Source organism: Stegodyphus dumicola, chromosome 4 (genome assembly GCF_044657685.1).
Source record: "Stegodyphus dumicola isolate Sdum_Otavi_A_Nest chromosome 4, ASM4465768v1".
Lineage (NCBI taxonomy): Eukaryota > Metazoa > Arthropoda > Arachnida > Araneae > Eresidae > Stegodyphus > Stegodyphus dumicola.
Window position 1 is genome coordinate 130593479 of NC_140771.1, and position 21719 is coordinate 130615197.

The following is a 21719-nucleotide window of genomic DNA, read 5'->3' on the forward strand; positions in this document are numbered from 1 at the left end:
ATCCAATCGTTATAACATGCTTTGGAATAACTGAAAACATATACAGTAGTACCTCGCCATACGAGTTTAATTCGTTCCGTAACCTGGCTCGTATGTCAAACTGCTCGTATCTCACAGCAATTTTCCTGACTGAAATTAATTGAAATGCCATTAATCCGTTCCAGCTCCCAAAACACCAACTCAGTTGTTTTTGTTAAGTGCTTTTGAATAAGAAAAATGTATTTATGAGAAGAAACATTTATTTATAAATAACAAATACATATTCCATAAAAACATAATTAAAAGAAAAAGTGAAGTGCGTACGGAAGCGCTTAATTTTCGTCCTTGGTCTTCGCTTTTTTCGTCACGCTTTGCTCATTTTCACCTACAGATCGTTTAAAAAATTGTCCAAGGAGGTTTGTTTCTTCCTTCCTTTCAGGATATTGCGGAAATGAGTTAGGCAAGTTTCGTGGAACAACTCCGATGCACGACCAGTTGCAACTTTTTTGCGGTGATTTTTATCCACGAACTCTACAACTTTTTCCCACATTCCCAAGATCTCCTTTATATCTCTTGTAGGGATACCCTCCTGCATCTCTGCCTCATCTTCAAAACTAATTTGTCGTTGAACCACCGTATGCTGCTGCGAATGTAGGTCGTGTAACTCCTCGGTTGTCAGCTCCTGAGACTGTTCTTCGATGATTTCGTTCACATCTCTCTCATCTACCTCCAGACCCATGGATTTTTCCCAGAGAAACAATCTCGTCTACCACTGACACTTCGGGTTCCAATCCTTCGAAGGCCCTTTCAGCTACGGCCTCAGGCCACAACTTTGTTCATGCAGAAGTCCATTAGGTTGTTTAGGTAAAAACTGTTAGATGCTGCACACGACGCCAACATGCGCCAGCATGTTGCGGTGTAGTGTGCGATTCCTCGTATCTCAAATCTTGCTCTCATCTCAAAGCAAAATATCACTCGCTTGGTGGCTGGTATCTCAAAACACTCGTATATTAGGGCACTCGTATATCGATGTAGCACTATATATTTTTTTCTCACGTTCAACATTATGATGGGAATTATTAAAAAATGCTTTAAAGAAAACTGTTAAACGTGAATCTGAAACACGATGGAGCGCCAAAGCAGAAGCTGTTAGCGTTATTGTTGAAGGATTGGAAGAATTAGTAGAACTATTAGAAAAATTAGCAGAGGATAGTACTACCACAAGTGACACCAGAAGTGAAGCTGAACTTTTATTGCAAAACATGCTGAATTTTAGTTTCATAACTTTAGTCCATTTCTGACATAAAATCTTGAGGAGACTTGATGATCGTGTGCAGCTTAGGTTACAAGATCCCAAATGAATTTCAGAGAAGCGTTCCATGATCTTGAGTCATTAGCGACTGAACTTGCAGAAATTCAAGACGAGATCTGTAAAGAGGCAATAGAAAAGACTAAGTCTCTTTGTGAAAAAGTGTGGTATTGATACAACAATCCGTGTTAGAAGATGCCGAAAAATGCCCGGGGAATTGTCTAGAGACGTTGGCCTTTCCGCAGAAAGTGAAATTTCTCGCGTTATGAAAAGAGTTCTTGATCGTCTGCAGCAGGAAATAGAAAAGCGATTTACACGACTAAGTGATCTTAACTCCAAACTTGAATTTTTACAGGACGTTGAAAACCTATTAAACAAGGGTAATATTGATAATGATCTTGAAAAGAATTGTAAAAATTTGGGTGTACTTTATGATACAGATCTTAATGGAACAGAATTCTATGTCGAAATATGTGATTGCAAGATGTTACTCCACAGTAGAAAAAGAAACTGAACTTAAAACTCCATTACAGCTTCTTTCCTTTATAATATCGTATGGAGAAGATGTTTTTCCAAACTTGAGAGTCGCTCTACAAATATTCCTTACTATTTCAGTATCAACTGCTAGGTGTGACCGTTCGTTCAGCAAATTAAAATTAATTTTGACACATCGACGATCAAAGATGGGACAAGATCGCCTAAATGACCTAGCATTTTTAAGTGAATTTGTTCGACTTTGAAGAAGTAATTGACAAATTTACTTCATCCAAAGCAAGAAAAATATATACATAGTTATTAATTGTATTCATTTAATATAATATTATTATTAAATATATTAACTTTTAAATTGTTTGAAAATTGTACCTTTTTTTAAAAAAATTAAATAAGTATGTAAAATAAATAACATCTTTAACTTATTCTAGATGACCGTATGTTCGATTTTTCTAGTGACAGAGAGATTTCCGAATCCAATTCCAGTCTTGGTTTTTTTTTTAACAAGATTCTTTTGTCTCAAATTTAAAGCCTAACCTGAGCCTCTGCCCCTATATATGTCTCGAAAACAGTACGGTATTTTGTAGACGAGTACTTGCAGTGACTATTCGTAATATATTATAGAATATTTTAAGCTACGTACTGTAATCTTTTATTTTTGTTTGTACTTTTCCATTTTGCCGGCGCAGGCGATAAAGTCGCCAGTAACAATACAATTCATGCCAAACAGAATATCCTCGCTGGTAACCTTTTGCGCCTCAGTTTCAAAATAAGTTGCAGCCATTTCTTATCAGATTGATTGTTTCTTTCAATACTGGCATACATTTACATAGATTTTTTTACCAGATAGTTCAATTGTATGCCCTAAGGCCATTCGCGGGCGGTAATTAAGTCAATTAGGATGCAATCATACAGCTCACCCGATGGCGAAAATATAGAAAAGTAAAAGTCAAGAGTTAAATTAATTCTAATGAGAATGCACTAGTGAAGTAAAGTACTGCGGTTTTACAAAATTTTTGAGTAAGCTACTCGTACGAATTGAAATATTCTGGCGTTTAAAGTTGTATTCCAAATTAAGATTTAACTTGAAATTAATGTAGATAATTACTGAGAGAATTAGATTTTTGTAGCGTAGTTTACGTGAGATGAGATCACTTGGGATCACGTGATATGAACTGGCAAATCAGGATGTTGTACGATGAAAGGATTGTAAATCATTAAATTAATGTCTTTTTACAAATGTATTGTCTTTATTTATAGGCTTTTTTACAAAATTTTAAACGACATTAAAATGTTTATACCTTCAAAATAAAAAATTCTTAGAACTAACATTTGTCAACATTTTTTATGTACACACTATATGTTTTCGCCAATAAAGTCTGCTTGGCGAGATTTGCGCCGGCGAAACCGAAAAGTGCCTTTTTGATTTATATTCTTATTACGAGTATATTCTATATATTACAATACTATATGTTTTTCGGGGGGCGCCAGAAAGGTATCGTGCCCCGGGCGCCAGTTATGCTAGCTACGCCACTGAAGTAGCATTAAATATTTTACCCTTATAATAGTTTTACATAGTTAAAAAATCATTGACATTTTATTTACGTTTTACCAACAGCTTTATGTAGATTTTTTTCTTCTTTCTTTTATGTCTCCTTTTGTCACGTAGTTGCTCAGTTTAGTAAATAGCTGGTAGATTTTATGTCAAACGGCATAGATTAAAAATGAGAAGTAAAATCATAATCAGAATGATTCGTTAAAGGAGACTGGCTGTTGCTGCTTGCCTAGAGAGAGGTCTGTTGATCAGAACAAACTTGAAAGTCTGATGTAGGCACGGTTGGCAAGTTTTGGAAGTTAGGTTGTGCTCTGCCTATCTGATGCAGTTAGTGTCAAAACGTTTTAGAGTTCCTGGGGTTTTAACTCAGTTATTATACTATTTTAAGGTTCCAATAAGCCACTAAAGCACCAGAGGTGATAAGTTGTTTTGTATTATTTCAAGTCTCACTAGATGCAAAGAGTTAAATTTTACATTTTTGTGCTGTATCTTGTCACAATGGTCAAGATCAATGAAAGGCAATAACTCCTTTTAATATGCAGATAACTTTTAAAGGTGGCCAGTTAGTTACAAACAATTAAATTAGCTAGCTAGACAGCCATAGTCTACATGATGTATAAATACGGTCAAAATTATTCGTTAAATACCTAAATTGATGCTTATCTTCTTCAAAATGAATATAAATACGATATATTTATGTTACTAGGGAAACATTATATAATGCATAATTTCAATCATATTATCCAATGTTTACAATTTTTTTTTTTTTTTTTTTTTTTTTTTTTACATTGGAGGCCGACTGACAGATTTGGCGACAATATAACAGGGTCAAAAAATAACATACGATTTTAAACCATGAATCCCGCATTATAATTTAAATAAAAAGTGAACTTCATAGTTATAATCACGCACAAAATTGAAATCAAATGTAAAATATAATTATTTAAACTTTGTCCTTTCGCGATAATAACAATTAAAAAAAATCACATCAGCATCTACTTATCGCTGTCGGTATCTGTGTATTGACTATACACATTCTGATATTCATTTTGTACATATAAATCAGTTTGTCATTAATTGCAATACTTAAATGATAATACACATTTCGCTGAAACATGAACATTTATTTTTTTAACAATTATGAAATTATACGAAGCTGAACTTACTTCAAAAGCGCACGGTCTTGCGTTCGGAATCTATTCCAAAGGACAAGAATTAATTACCCATTTTCTTCGTATTTCTTCATTTCTCGGGAAACAGTGCATACACGCATATTTTTCGGAATTAGGTAGCAATCCATCACCACAAATGTAAACAACACAACGCTAAATCAATGTCTACTAGCAACAAGTGCCCTTAATTTGGATACAACACAGATGATGAGTCGGCTCCCCTTGCTATGATTCTTAGACACCCTATACTTTAATATAAGTTGCTGCTCACTCAGCATTTTCTTTAGCACACTTGATTTCTGTCCTCGTGAAAGCACAAACAACACAGCCGCTATATTGATTCGATCGTTTTTCGCCGCGGAATGATGGGTTCCAAGTGATCGCTATGAGAACGATCGATCGCGAGCTCAGTGATCGTTATGTTTCAGTTGAATACCAAAACAGCAAAATCAGTCGCAACTGATGACGTACGACGACTAACAATCACTAAATGTTTCAATTGAATGAGGCCTTATATTTCCAATGTATCAACATAAAATACAGTAAGACCCCGCTTAACGCTGTTTCGGTTTAGCGCTCTTTTATTTCAACCCGGGGATTCTCCGAAATTGTGCGCAGCGCTAGGTTTCCAAATAACATATCCGAAACAGTGTAGTTGTGTTTCTTGCTTTGTGGACGCATTTTTATCATTTGAAAGATTTGTTGACATTATTGTAAGTTTAAATTTGTATAATACTATAACGATTAATACAGTGACAAATATTATGATCTTTAGTTTTTATCATGGGTGATGATAATAAAAAACAAGAAAAGAAAGCAACCAGAAAAAGCATTTCACTGGAAACTCAAATGCAAGTGATTAGAAGATTAGATTCTGGTGAACGTCAATCTCAAATTAGTGCTGCATTGATTTTGGCAACTTCAACAATAAGGACAATTCATAAGAATAAAGAAAAAATACTGTCATCGGCAACTGCAACTACGTCAAGCTCTGCAACTAGAATTCCCCGTTCTAGAAATAACATTATAGAGGAAATGGAAAAACGGCTGTCTATATGGATTGACGACGAAATTGAACGCAATATGCCATTAAGCCAATCTATCATAATGCCTTCTTGACAAAAAGGCAGAAATTGGAAACCCAGAATAGACTGAACGATCTGACTGAGAATTTTATTTGTTTTTAAAAGTATATGCGTTTATATTGTTTTTATTTTTGTAAGAAATAAATGTTTGATTTTATTTTTATTAAAAAAACATTATTAAATTTAATGCCTAACCATTTTTTATCCGTCTTCCCCTAACCCCATTATTTACATGTTAAGATAGCCTTGCTTAGCGCTGTTTCGCATTACGCTCTACTTCGATGGAACGTATCCCCCGCGTTAAGCGGGGTCTTACTGTATGTTTTAAAATGCTGTACAAGCTTAGTCACTTTTTCTTAATTTAATTCAGACAATTTTTATGTGTAATTAAAATAATTTAATAATATATGTTACTGTAATTTACTACTTTTGATTTTAATGTTTTAGAAATTTGCTAAATCAAGTTTATTTTTGTGTGACCTTGTATCAGAAGCGCCAATAATAAATTTGTTTTGGCTTTCACTGCTAGAGTTTTTAATGACAAACTTATTACTGATGTAAAAGAATGAAAAAATGATATTTACTTCCTAATCAGTGCCTTATGATATTACAACAACTTAAAAGGCTTCTTACTGTTTCTTAAGTTGCATAACGTGTTTTCATAACTTCTTGTCATCTTTATGTTTTATTCGTCTATGTTATCGAATAAATATAAAAGGTATGTTTCTAATTAAAAATTCTTCCTTTCACAGCAGTGTTATGTACCATGATGTGATATGTGTTGGGTGTTTATTATATAGTTATGGACATTATTCATTATAGAGTTTTATGTATTTATTAAATATATGTAATTTACATCATTATGTATTATATAATTTTCCTTTTAGAATTTACATTCTATTTTTTGAGTTGTTAATAGAACTAGATACATTTTTCTTTTGCTTTAAAAGGTCTTTTGAATCACTTTTTTTCAGTATGCACGTAAAACTTACTTGACCTATATCTTTCACATGTATATGATTTATGTGAATGGAATGTGACTCTTACGTTAGCTGTTTTCATAAAGGAATTAAAATGGTACCTTTGAAGAATTTTCATGGATAAAAATTTGAAACAATAGCGCTGAAAAGCCAGAGAGGGCACACCAAACCTGAGCTGCAACCCTAAAGAACTGTTACGATGAGTCAACCTGCACATCTAGTAGCTCTTTCATTGGTTATTTCGACACCAACGCAACTTCCGACCACGTGACAAACAGCATCGCACATCAAGTAACCTCTGGCAACCCCTACGAGTTCGACTGGTAGGGAAGTGTTTCAAATGAATAGAAAAAATCACTCGTTTTCAAAAGTGATCGCTAATGCTTGATACAACGATCGCTGTTTGAGCGATCATTTGCTGTTTCAATTGAATGAGGCCTTAAATCGTAGGTTAAGGGGGATCTGCAGATAACCTTGTGCAGAACTGGTATACAGTACAACTCTGGCTGCCTTAGCGATATGACAACTCCATCTAAGATATCTCCATGTGATACTCAATTCATCACTAATCTTCAGCATAGAATGCAACATCTAAAACCAATAGCATCTGCACATTTTCAAGATACGTATTACGCAAGTTCTTATCTAAAATAAAGTACATATGCTATATACTTTCATATCAGTCGAGCAAAGCCACCACTGTACCAGCCACACTCAGTTCCTTACCAGAATGGACAAAACTTTCACAATTAAAATAAACGGTCTTAAATCTACTGTGTCTATAGTCCGAGTCCGTGTAAAACCAAACTATTTGCTTTCGGACTCTGATATGCGTGAACTGAAACCAAACTGAGACATAAACGCAGTTCAATAAAATAAATCTTGCTTCCAAACTCTTGTAAGATCAGGAAGATCTGTCCACTTCCCAAAGAAACTTCCTTTGTCATATACTTCCACTTTCATGTATGTGCATTATAACCTTTTCATATGTTGAATTGCATTTTGATATCTTCCGATTTTATATCCTAATTTTGTTATTGAATGAAAAAATACTTGACAGCCCGAATCCTCTGAAATATTTCATAATCTAATGTTATTCCTTTGAGTTACCATCAAGAAAATGGGGGAAGAATTGTGATGATAGCGACAAGGAGCACACTCATGCCTGAGATGCTGCTGATAAATAGGGCAACCCTTAAGGAAAAGCACAGAGAAAGATCACAGACCGCCTGTCTAGAAGTAATATGCATATCTGATCCTGAAACAAGATATGGCTACAGTGAGAATATTTAATGATATCGACAAGGATCGGGTAGATAGCACACCGATTTCTACAGATACAATAACTTCCCTCCATAAAAAACAGGTTAACTGTCTAGGGCAGGGATGGGCAAAGTACGGCCCGCGAGCCGGGAATTTTAATTTGCCGATCAGATAGATGTAAATTAAAAAATATGTATATATTTATATATTCATCTCCTTTTCTACTTTGTTTAAATATTATTTTTTTTTCAAAGGACTGATGATATTTTTACTTTCTCTATTTTTGTTCTACAAAACATAAATCGACGGAAATAGCAAGCACAAACAGCTTTTAATCGGTAAGTGTAAAAGCAGTTCTTTGTTAGTTATACCTGTAGATTGGCACCAACAAGCGTTATCTTTCTCTCGAGGAGCAAGTATATGGGAAATCCAATATAGGTGAATAAAGGCCCGTACAATACGAGTACGCTCGCGACGTAGTTGACGCAACATTTTTGACGCCGGCGTACATTCGCGCGACTCCTGTTCAGTTTTTTCGCGCGCGACCAACACCTAACTTAGTTCTAGGAGGTGTTGCCTGGACGCGCGCGTATAAGCCAATAGCCGACCGAGTTCTTATCACGTGTCATAATCTGAAAACCTTCTTGCTTACCCGTTTCAATATGGCGTCAGAACCACACAGAGATGAGTTTTTGCTTAGAAATATAACTGTATACAGCAATAAAATAAGCAGCATTGTTCACGCCATCTTCAGATTTCTCAAACCGTATATATTGGTATAAATTTAAAATTATCATTAAAGGGGATAACTGTATATTTATAAAGCAATGATCCGACCAGTATATCCATATGCTTCACCTATTTATAACACCGTAAGTAATAGGAACCTAAATAAATTACAGTTTCTATGAAATCAAAGTTTCTGCCTTACAAAATTCTCCTTAATTATTATAAATATTGGCTATATCATGTGTAATAAAAAGTATAAGTATCCCAATATTAAATACACCAAAAACTAACTTCAGCAGTATAACAACTTCTAAAATAAAGCAGTTGACTGTGAAAGAGTATTCAATAAAATACACTTGTGAAATTTTGGAGGAAAGTTACAACTTGTGTCATACAGCAATCATTTATTGAAGTTTAATTAAATTACCTTTGCAGCGACTTCTACTTGTTACATTATTTTTCACAAACACTACTATCAAAGCAAGGCCAACTTATACTCTTATACTCAGCAGTATAAGTTGGCCTTGATCACAGATAGCTGAGTGGTCAGCGCACTGCTTTGCGAGTTCGAACCTCACCCATAGACAGTATATAATTCAGTTAGCTTTTCTCATTTTGAAACGTATTTCTTATATTTAATCATGAATCATTATATTCTTATTTTACCTATTATTATTGTTTTCATTTCTTATTTTATTCATTATTATTGTTTTTAATTTAGTTTACAAATGTGCATTGCAAATAGAAATCCTTATGTAATAATATATCTGCATCTCTTTACCATATATCATCTATAAATTTTGTCTATTTTTACTTTATTGCATATTTTATCATGTACATAATTTTTCATAAACTGTCCAAAGTTTGAACCTCATTCTAAATTCAAAAATAAATAAAAAGAAAAACAAAAGACTAAGGCAGGGGGAGTTAAAAAAATATGAAGTTGGTTTTATTATTTGGTGGATGGTGTACATAAAGAGAATTAAGTAATTGAATTCTCTTTATATACTGTATTCCAAACCAATTTTATAAATCCTAATTTTCATACAATATAGAATCTGCAAGTCTGTAAAACTGGTCGATACTCATCCTGAAGCAATTAAAAAACAAGTAATATACAAAAAATAATAATAATAAATAAATAAATAAGTCAATTCCTACTTAGGTTCACAAAGAAAAATTAAAAAAATAAAAATACAAACAGAATTTTTTTAAATTAAAAAATTTTAATATGTGAAAAAGCTGTATTAACATCAAGTGTCATTCACTACAAGTTTAAAAAATTGTATTTGAATTTGAGTGGATGAATAAAAATCATTTTATGTACTGACAATTTGAACAAGAGCGTGAGCTAACAGTAGGAATTTAATAATTCCAGATATTCATTTCGCAAACGAGGCAGTAAATAAAAAAATCTCTTTGAACAGGTCGCTCTAAATAAATCTTTCGGACCCATTCTTGCCATTTTGCCTCTGCTTAATAATTGCACTTAATAGTAAAGTTTCAGCTATAAAAAAAAATCATCTGATTCGGACAACTTGCCACAAACATACAGAAGCATAGCAAAGTAATAAGATACAGCTCTGTTGACGCTATATTACATCGTCACGTGATTTTTGCGCAAAATAATTCTATTGGTTAAACGCACTCTTCGCAAGCGTACTCGTTTGGACGTTTTTACGCTGGTAACGTAAGAGCGAGTTTGTCAGCTATGTTTCGAGCGTACTCATGTGGACGGGCCTTCGGACCTCACATGCGCATTTTAAGTTACAGGCAGCGGCCTTTTTCTTTTGGAGCGAGTTTTAATATTATTGATTGCGTATGGAAAGATTGCAGACATATAGCATCATTGTGAATAGTGGTGAAATTATTAAATGTATAGCGTAGCTAGTGCTTGTTTGGGTTATTCGTAAAATATTTCAACCCCAAAATGGATACTAAAAAAAATGTAAAGTTGATTCAGAGTGCTGTGCTTTTAATGATGAATGGACCTGGAAATATTTCTTTATAGTTGTAAAAGATAAACCAGCGTATCTCATCTTCAATGAAGCTGTCTTTAAAGAATATAACATTTCCCTTCATTTCTTTCACATGTAAGCCATAAGAATTCTAGTTACGAAGCAATTTCCGATTGTGAAAGAAAACAAAATGCAGAAAACCTTTGTAAAACATTATGAGGTCAAAAAATTTTTTGCTAGAAGGTAAACAGTATCCAAGAGGCAACTACATTGCAAATTACGTTGTAGCATACAATATTTCTAAAAATAATAAAGTTCTCGGTGATGGGGGAGTTCGTTAAACAATGCATGCTCCAAGCTTATGATGTTTTATGTCCAGACACGTAAACTAATTTTGAGACTGCACACTTATCTCGAAAAACAGAGACTTCTAGAATCGAAGATATCGATAAAAATTTGACATCACAATTAGAGGCAAAGATTAACCAGTTTAAATTTTGCTCTATATAGCTATACATGAAAGCACTGATATAAATGATACTGCTCAACTAATATTATTTATAAGAGATGTTGATGAGAATATTGAAATTACCAGGGAACTGGTGTGCATGCGTTCTTTAAAGGGAACTACAATGGGATGTGATATTTTTCATTAATTTCAGGAAGAGCTTTTAACTTGTAAAGTGCCAGTAACAAATATATGTAATATTAGGATCGATGGAGCACCAAATATGACAGGGGGAAAAACCTGGATTTCTTGGATTCTTTAATCAAAACTCCCCCGGGAATAATGTTGTTTTTTTACATTGTGTTATATCTCAAGATGCTCTGTATACATCTGCATTGAATATGAAACCCGTGCTTGAAGCAGTCATGAAGCTGGTAAATACTATTCAATCTAACGGGCTTACTCACAGGCGATTTCGAGATTTTCTTCAGTCTGTGCAATCTGAATACTCTGATGTACTGTATTACATGAAAGTAAGGAGTCTTAGTGCCTTGATGTGTTTTCGAGTGAGTTCGGCGACGACATTGTGTCCTTCTTCCATGAGAAACAGTGTTTTACGGAGTGTGAAATGGATACAGAATGGCTTTCGAACTTCGCATTTTCCACAAATTTTCTTTGTCATATGAGCAACTTGAATGTCAAGATGCAAGGAAAAAAAAAAATCAATTTAGCAACGACATCACAATAGTAGGTAACAAAACAAAAAAACTATGTGTCAAAGTCTTTGCATGAAACTCAATCAGTCCATAATTTTCTTCAGGTTGAATTCATGGTCATGTACATCACTTTCTGCCAGCTCTTTATTAAGCAATGGAAAACATTCAAATGTTTCTGTAAGTGTTAATTGTGTGGCATAGGCTACCTTAAAACAAATCTGATATCAGCTCTACTATTTACCCTTTTATGTTTGCCTTCCTATGATAAATTATGTCACTCGAATAAGGAAAAAAAATCGCTTCTTTTTGCTATTATGTATTTTGCACATCTCAGAATCTCTGCTTTCTAATGAACACAAACTTTTGAAATCAGTTGCCACTGACGGCACTTTTTCTTCTTATAACCTTTTTTCCTCCATCCAAGAAGACATTCAGATGTTAGAAATAACATTAATAACCTTGTTGCTCTTTTATTTCACCCTTTTATCAATTACAAAATTGCAGGAATTTTTTCAGAAGTTCAATTTTCAAGTCATTTTCTTACCTTGTCAGGACTTGTATGTCTTTTGACTTGCTTCGGAAATATAACGTATCCTGAATACGAACAGAGAGCTTACTAAAGCTATGTTCCAGTATGTGTAGAATAGACGACACAAGCAGGAAGAGTATATTGAACCCTTTATTCTCTATTACATTACAGGTGCTCCCGTACTTCGGGATACAGAGAACCACTTGTGGTCTGAACGTAAAAATATAAAACTACTAACTAAAAGCTAACTTTGAATTAGTATACAAATGCCTAAAACTGGTCTTTTTAAAAGGTTACGTAGACAGTACGCAAACTGCTGAAACTACAATACGTTTTAAATATCAAGAGGACTAAACCTCTGGCCTTAAAGGCAAGCAGTAACTGATTGAAAACTCGTAAGAATGCAGTGGCAAAGTGGCTCAGTCCTCTCTCTCTCTAACTCTTGGCAAAAAGCCACAACTTAAATACTTGGGCATTAGCAAGTACAATTTGCATAAACAAGTTAACGCATTTAACTCTGGAAGTGGAAAATAAGAAAATATAGTAAAGTTTTAAAATAAAATAAATGTTAGTAAAACTTAAGATTCTTACAACCTATCAATAAAATCCAAGGTTTAATTCCTAAGGAGCCCATTTTTGACTTTTTTCAATTCTTGGAGAATTTATAACATGTGATTTGAGATAATTCAGCCAAATTACTACAAGAGCATTAAACTTTCACATAAAGGAACAAGAATCTTATGTACAAAAAGAAATTAACAAATCTTGACACCTAATCATAGTTAGAATTTAATTACAATTTTGACTTTGGGTGTGCAAAATTATTTAAAAAGCTTCTTCAGTTTGTGAAGCTAGCTTTCCTTGAAGCTTTTCACATTCACATAAACTTGTCTTGTTTAGTTAATGATTTCAATTGCAGTCCGACCCTCTCTAATGCTTATTTCCTTCACTATCCAAAATTCACTTAATTTTTCATGTTGCTACTATTTCTGTGAACAGATGGCTCTCGTTCATTTCACTCCTTTCCTTTTGGTATAAATGTGGATATGGCTTCTTCCTTCACTCCTGATGAAGAGAAACCTGTACCTCTTCACCTATAATATCAATATAGTCTTGGCTAAATCTATGCCAAACACAAGGCAGTTTAATTGTTTGACTGTATGTTTTACATTGGCGTGTTTTTCTTATTTCCTGAATTTTACCATAAAACATATGTTGCTGACTTGATATGATCCAATCATGCAAAATCTTTCGCTTGATTCTTTAATATAATGAAAATCGCAGAGATGGTCTAAAATACTGGGAATATTGCCTTTGACTCAGTAAATCACTATTCGTGATCTCTGATACTCTTTTTTTTTTCCAGATAATTTGCTGTCAAAAACTACACTGTATAACACATATTTTACGAATTTTCTGACTAACATTCCCCTTTTTTAAAATAAAAGAGCATAATAAGACAAAAATGAACTTTTGGATTCTCTATTCTTAACACTGCATTGAAACAATTATGCCTTATGCCTAGGAAAGATTATGTACTGCGAGCAGAAAAATTGTATTTAAACATTCGCTTCAACCACGATCACTTCATATTAACAATAACATTAAAAAAAAAAAAAAAATTGCTTCGATTTGAAAACTAATACAGTCAAAAGTCTTTAATCCAGACTCATCAGGACTTCGGCGATTCTGGATTATCGATTTTTCTAGATTATAGATCATCAGTTTAAATCTGGTAAGATGGCATGCAGAAATTATAAAATTAAAAATATGAAACCGTAATTTATGAAATAAAGAGCAATTATGATCTAAAGGGTATCAAAGTTTACAAAAAAAAAAAAAAAAAAAAAGCTTAATATTTATTTGTTTACTTTATTAAACATTTCTTTCAATGTGCGTACATTACGCATAGTCGAAATTAGAAAATTGCAACCAGAAAACTATTTGATGCGTACTCGTGATATTTATAATGACAAGGAATTTGATTTAAATCATATCAAAGACGGAATACATCGACATGAAATACTACATTTAGTAAGGAATTATAAGCTGAATAAAATAAAAACATCTGACCTGAAGATAAGGATAGTGCTGACAGATCAACTTCCAGTTCATTGCGCACTGCGACGTCCCCCGCACAGCAGCGTGAAATTGATAAACAGATTTCGAAATGGTTAGAAAAACAAAGGATATGCCTTTATCCATTTTTTTGCAGCAATTCCACTTTTTGCTTGATGGACATCGAAATATACTTTCGTTTTGTAGATCCTTTGGCAGCTCCAGCATCGGAAATTCTATTTGACATAATCGAAAGTTCAAGCTTACTTTTATAAAATTGCTCTAACAGTCTGCAAAAAATAATAAGCCGGATCCAATTCAAAGATTAAGAACAACGCAATCTGCAACATTAACTGAAATAGATAATTAGAAAATTTTAGCTTAGCTTATACCGTCCGTTATACATTAAACGCGCATGCATAAACGTATTATGCGCAGAAAGTTTGTAGCTTTGAGGTCCGGATTAACGAATTTTGACTGTACAAATTTTAGGGTGATCCAATCACGTAACATCTTTCGCTTGATTCTTTAATGAAAATCACAGAGCCAGTCTAAAATACTGGGAATATTGCCTTTGACTCAGTTTATCATGTACATACTATTTGACATGATTTAATAGATTTTACAATCGCAAATTCATATCAGCTTTCCATGTCAGCTAAATGAAATTCTGCCAAACATGCAAGTTAGAGAGTCTAATACAAGAGTGTAAGAAGATTTACACGCTTTAATTTTGTGTAACTTTATTACAATAACAAAACTTTAATGACATCGCAATAATGTTAATAATACATTTTTCTAAACTAAACCTATTTAGCCCTGCAATGGAAAGCCTGCATACATAGTATGTCGGTGCCATCTTTTGGGCTATAATTTTTAGACAACCCCTTCCTGAGCTTCCTCTACCCTCCTAGAAACATTCCATTAGTGCAATGCATCTGGTGTTTCTGGTTTTCGCCTTCCTTCCGAAAGCAGTTATTGGGAACATGTCGCGTAGGCGCCTACGCCACTGCTCCAAGTACGTCCAAGTAAGTGGAATAAAGTTCCCCTGAAGAGATTATTCGCCAGAACGTCTTGAAAAAATTTGATAAAAAAAAAAACATGCCCAGGTGCCAAAACTTGTGATGATATAAATGATGAGCTTTCTGCTTTCGAGAAAAATTATAAATACAAATATGATTAATGCTATCATACAATATACAAATATTTATCTCAAATGTAACAGGACTGCAGATGATCTCCAAAACATCTCAAAGAGAAAAATGTATAATACTAATACAGCAGAAATGTTGGCTTTTTTAGGAATTTTATTCTTATCAGGGTGCAAAAAAATGTCAAAACTCAATTTAGAGGAAGCATGGGGAAAAGACGGAACTGGAATTGAAATTTTGCAAGGGGTCAAGGATCTCAAGCGATTCAGAAACCTGTGTGCTGCTATTAGATTCGACGATAAAGGCACAAGGTGTGTGCGAAGAAAAACTGATAAGCTTGCTGCACTAAGACAATTTTTTGAATTTTTCAATCGGAACTGTCAAAACTTTTATACACCAGGTGACGAACTCACAATCGACAAGAAGTCGGAATCCTTTTACGGGAGATGTTCTTTTATTCAATTCATCCCCAACAAGCCCGCAAAGTACAGTCTGAAAATTTTTGCAGTTGTTTACTCATGAACGTTTTATACATTGAAGCCAGCTTGAAAGTTATTGCGGCAGGACCTTGCGAGGCTATAATTCAAGTATTGACACTGTCAAAAGGCTAATTGGTGCATACAAAGGTTCCAACCATAACCTGACGGCCGATAATTGGTATACAAGCTACCTGCTAACTCAATATATCTTCTTACCAAAGGTTGTAGGTCTTGCCACTTGTAGGCACAATGAAAAAAACAAAAAGGAAATTCGAAATGAATTCCAGCCATCAAAAACAAGAGAAGTCGGTAGTTCATTGTTTGTTTTCCAAAAAGATATGACAATTGTTTCATACGCAACGAAAAAAAATAAGCGTGTAAAACTGCTCAGTACTTTACACGATTCACCAGGAAATAAATAAACCTAGAATCCTGGATTATAACAAATGCAAAGGCGGAGTTGACACCATAGACCAACTTTGTAGTAAATTCACTGTTGCCCGAAAAACCAAGAGGTGGACAATGGAAATATTTCTTGCACTGATAAACATAGCGGGCATAAATTCGCAAGTGCTCTTGAACTTCGCCAAACCTGATGCAACCATCAAGTTTAAAAGATATTTTTTGAAAAATCTAGCTACATCTTTGATGAAACCATATCTTCAGAATCGTATGAAAATGCCGTTTCTCCTGTTGCACTCCAAAGCTATTATTAGAAGGCTGGTAACAACAAAAGTGGACAAGATGGCCGAAAGGGATGAGGAATCACCTGCAAAAAAGATCACAGGACGCTGCGCTAAGTGCAGTAGAATGAAGAATAGTTATACTACCATAAAATGCTCTGAGTGTTCTAAGTTAACCTGCAAAAATCATCTGGGCAAGACAGTACAAATTTAAAAACCCTGCTGCAGTGAACAGGGACCATCTGATGAGGATTAACCATTTTCACTGCTACACGGCGCAAAAGCACTGCATTCATTTGTCTTGAAAACCGCAACGCAGCGCTTGTTTCAGTGTGTCTTTGCTGCTTTATAACACGAAAATAATTATTAAAATTGATTGGTATTTGTCTAAATGAGAGTTTTATTTGACAACATCAAGTCTAAATATGTTCCACAGTTTTTGTGCGTTCTTGCAAGAATTGCTTAGCAGTCAAATGGTTAAAGTCCCAAAAGGTTTTTACTTTTTTCACTTGTGAAATTTATTACTTACTGAATTTTTCTTTACAGAATGCTTATAATTTTTAAATTTGATTTATGATCTTCTAATTTTCATACAGAAAATAATACAGAATACTATATAACTTTAAATTACATTTCCAGTGCATTCCATTTTTTAAATTACAGTAATTTCCGGAAGAAAGGCCGCATCAGAGTAAACGGCGCACTCGAGAAAAATAGCGGGAAAAATTAAAATTACACAGAAACGCCGCAATAGATTAAATTGCGCGTGACATTGTCGTGGGCCGTATAGATGTAAAATCTCAACCTAAGTCTTGATATATGACATATCAGTTAAGAAAAATGCATGAAATGAAACCATAACTCAAAAATAAATTAAAGGTGAGAAATGCTGAAAATATATTTACGTTCACGTATATACTTATATTTACCCACTAAAGAAGTCCATTCTTGTAATACACAGACTATATTATAAAAAATGTTGCAACAATGAAATATTAAATTAGGATGACAAAAGGAAATTTTAAATTTTATTTACAACAGGAATTACAGTAAACTATACATCATATGAAGCCATCCAAATCTGATTCTTCACTATCTGAATTAAAAAGATTTAGTAAATCCTGATCTAAGTTCAAGTCTTCCAGATCGTCACATTCATCCTCTTGGTTTACAGTCTTTTATCTAAGGATATAATTTCAGCTTCTTTGAACCCTGCTATTACTGACGATGTTTTTATTGATTTCCACGTACTTCCTACCCGCTTTGCAACTTCTTCATAAGATGCTCTACGCATTTTACCGCTTTTGGTATACGTATGCAATCCTTCATTCATCCAACATTCCCACCGCTTTCGGACTTCAGCTGAAGGATTTATTACCTGACAAATCTAATGGTTGTAAGATTTTTGTCAAACCACCAGGAATTATTGCTACGGTTGTAGACAATTTCTGACATCTGATTTTCACTCACTCAAATAAATGAGCATGCATAGAATCCATTCTTAATAACCCTTTTGGTTGGAAAAAAGATTCCTTACGACACTGCCAACTTTTTGTAGCCACTCATGCATGATTGTTTCGCACATCCTGCCGTTCTCGTTTGCACAAATAATTACGTCATCATAAAAATGTCCCTTCAGAATAGTCTTTCGTTTAAAAATGATCATCGGCTTTAGCTTATCACCGTTTGCGACACAAGCTAACACACATGTAAATGACGTTCTTTTATGCCCAGTCGTAAGCACAGATACAGTTTTTGCACCAACAGTTCTGTCTGCAGGAGAGTCGAAAGGTAATGGCATTTCATCCATATATTTTAGAAAAATGCCTTTTTATCCTGCCAGTCCATTGGTAATTGTTGCCCGACTGTTCTAGTACGCACAGAAATATTTTTTCTTTTCATAAATCTGCTGCACCAGCAAGGCCCTTTTTGAAATCATTTATGTTAATTTGTTTTGCTATAAATTTTGCTTGTAAGCGAATTTTTACAGTCGAAATTGCCATTCCCTTTCCTCGTTGCTCTTTTATCCAGTTTGCAAAGTCATCCTCTAGATTCGGCCATCTTACAGTACCACTTCCTTTGGCTCGTTTCTGTTGTGGCATATTTTTAAGTTCTTTTACAGTTCTCCAACGTCGAGTACATCTCTCGTCCACTTCAAACTCTCGAACTGCTGCTCTATTTCCAATTTGTTCAGCATGTGAAATTACATTAAGCTTAAAACCAACAGTACAGCTTCTGTGCCGTTTAGGTGCCATTTTAAAAAATTTTCCTCTCCCTTCTTACTTAAAAACTATCTAACAAGCACTTGTACCCAAACTAATGGGATCTGTATCTGGCAGAACGCCAAGAAAAATCGATTCATGCTGAAGAGGAAATATGTCAGAGTTCGTTATTGCGAGGCAGATGGAGTCGTGCCCGCCTTTGAAAAAAATTGCAGAAAAGGCAGGGGTGGGGAGAGGATGGGTCCTAGAAGATTCATAGAATGGCAGAGGAGAGAGACTATTCAAACTGAAGAGAATGTCGATTTGAAAGGGGGAAGAATGTTATTGTTCTGAGATCCCGTATAGGGTGAATAAGGCATGTAGGTCTGTTCAAGGGAAGAATGTAAACAAAATAACGTTCATAAAAAGCAATTGAGTGGTCTTTTGTAAGGGAACAGCACCAGTCTATGTACAATGACACGGCCATCCAAACTATGTACAACGACCATTTTATTTTTAGTGCACCCAAATGCCGCATGGGTAGAAACGCCACACCCGCTGAAAATTTAAGTTTTAAACATGTAAATGCAGTAGCGTTTCTTCCGGAAATTACGGTAATTAAAAATTCGTAATTTCCATCTTTTGCCTTTTTTCTGTTATTCTTTTTCTTATATCATTTTTACTATGACAAATCACCTTTTTTAATGCTATGTAAGATTAAATAGTTTCAAACACGAAGCAGAGGCCTGAAAAGCGACCTGGCAAACTTCATACGCTGTCCCTCTAAAATTATACCATATGCCAGCCCCTCCAGCTGAGAGTTAAGAGTTGGTGAAATTTAGGGACAGATAGTATAAGACTGTGGAATTGACCGTATGCTTTAACATTTATTCCCTATGTCGGGAAGGAAAAAAAAAAAAAAGGATTTGCCCAATCATGTGAAGAGCACGGTAATCTTAAAAGTTGATGATGAGGTTAGCATTCTTCTTCAGATGATCTCAAGAAAACCCTAAAATCTTATTAAAAAAAGGCTTGGCAACAAATTGCAATGATGATATCTTTACAAAAACAGTAAAATTCATTAAAAAAAAGTGTCTTCCAAGTATAAACAAGTAAAATTTAAAGTCATAAAAATTACGAAAAATCCATATGTGTAGACAAGATAAAGAATATATACAGGGTGTAAATGTTGCAACAAACTTCTAGGGGAAGTAGGGCACATCATAAGGATTAAGAATTGCATAGGAACCCATGCCTGGAAATGTCAGGGGTAAGTGGTAGCAGATGGGAAAAGAAAACAAGAGTGATTAATTTGAAATATTTATTGGCCATTAATACAAATGGTGTATGACAGATTGAATGTTACAACAGATGGTCAAAGTTTGCACCATCAGATGCCAAACATGCCCGACACCGATGGGCTCTTTATTGTCAGACATGTTCAAACACACCGGGATTTTCTTTGATTGTAGCAGGTGAGTATTGCCACGAGATTCATTTCAGACACAAAAGGATACTGAAATAGAACACTTCCGATGGCTTCTGCAAAAAGAAATCAAAGCTCGATAAATTTGGTGAGTGTGGGGGCCAAGAAACTGGTCCACACGCCCAATCCATCAATGTGGGAATGATCTGTTTAAATTCATCCAGTCCAAAATGAGCAGGGACCCCGTTATGTTGGAATCACATGTTGCGCTTCACATTTGGTGGAACATCCTCAAGCAAATCAGGAAGAACATGCTCCAAAAGATAAAATCATTTGCGGCATTCAAATGGTCCGTCGGTGTCAGGCATGTTTGGCACCTGATGGGACAAACTTCGAGCATATGTTGTAACATTCAAGTTGTTGTACACCATTTGTATTCATGTCCAATAAATGCTTCTGTTTTAAATTAATCGCTCGTTTCTTTCTTCATATGGATTTCTTCTATCTCTGCTACCACTTAACCCTGACATTTCTGGGTATAGGTTCCTATGCAATTCTTAATCTGTATGATGTGCCCTACTTCCCCTAGAAGTTTGCCGCAACATTTATGGTACATCCTGTACAAAATAAAATTTGAAGTTTAATGTAAAATTGACTCCTTGTCTTCTGTTTTATTTGATAATCTCCCCTTTTTATCCTAAAAATAACATGATTATAATAAATCTCTCTAAACTACATCATTAAAACATGTCATGGCTAACTGCCTGTTACTTTTACATAAAGCTCCATCCAATAACAATATTACAATTTACAAACTAAAACCTTAATTAGCAAATCCAAATAATATCAAACTCACTCTTAACCAAACTTTAATATTAGAAACTTTGCATTTCTTGTTGGTCCTTACTGGTTTACTGTCTGCTGTTGCTCTCTGTTTCTTCAGATACATTTAAAAATTTAAGAAGTACCAATTAATATTTGCCAACCTACCAAACTAAAAAATTGGGAAAATTTTCTCAGTGACAAAAATAATTTTTACAATAAAAATATGCAACTTTTTAAAATAACAACCTAACTCTAAATATTACCTGACTAATATCTGAAGGTATGAACTAATTTTGAGACTGCACACTTATCTCGAAAAACAGAGACTTCTAGAATCGAAGATATCGATAAAAATTTGACATCACAATTAGAGGCAAAGATTAACCAGTTTAAATTTTGCTCTATATAGCTATACATGAAAGCACTGATATAAATGATACTGCTCAACTAATATTATTTATAAGAGATGTTGATGAGAATATTGAAATTACCAGGGAACTGGTGTGCATGCGTTCTTTAAAGGGAACTACAATGGGATGTGATATTTTTCATTAATTTCAGGAAGAGCTTTTAACTTGTAAAGTGCCAGTAACAAATATATGTAATATTAGGATCGATGGAGCACCAAATATGACAGGGGGAAAAACCTGGATTTCTTGGATTCTTTAATCAAAACTCCCC

At 34.3% G+C, this 21719-nt stretch overlaps 1 protein-coding gene across 1 annotated transcript; it reads right to left on the reverse strand.

The window, feature by feature from the left end:
* Window positions 1–274: 274 nt before the first annotated feature.
* LOC146997690 (uncharacterized) lies at window positions 275–14839 on the reverse strand. The gene is made up of 2 exons (XM_085814274.1): window positions 14289–14839; window positions 275–1407 (listed from the first exon to the last, which is right to left on the reverse strand). The coding sequence occupies exon 2, from the start codon at window positions 716–718 to the stop codon at window positions 365–367; it is 354 nt and encodes a 117-aa protein (XP_085670400.1). The 5' UTR covers window positions 719–1407; window positions 14289–14839; the 3' UTR covers window positions 275–364.
* Window positions 14840–21719: the final 6880 nt, after the last annotated feature.

Coding starts and splice junctions, on each gene's coding strand:
- LOC146997690 (XM_085814274.1), bottom strand. CDS start 718: ATGGGTCTGGAGGTAGATGAGAGAGATGTGAACGAAATCATCGAAGAA.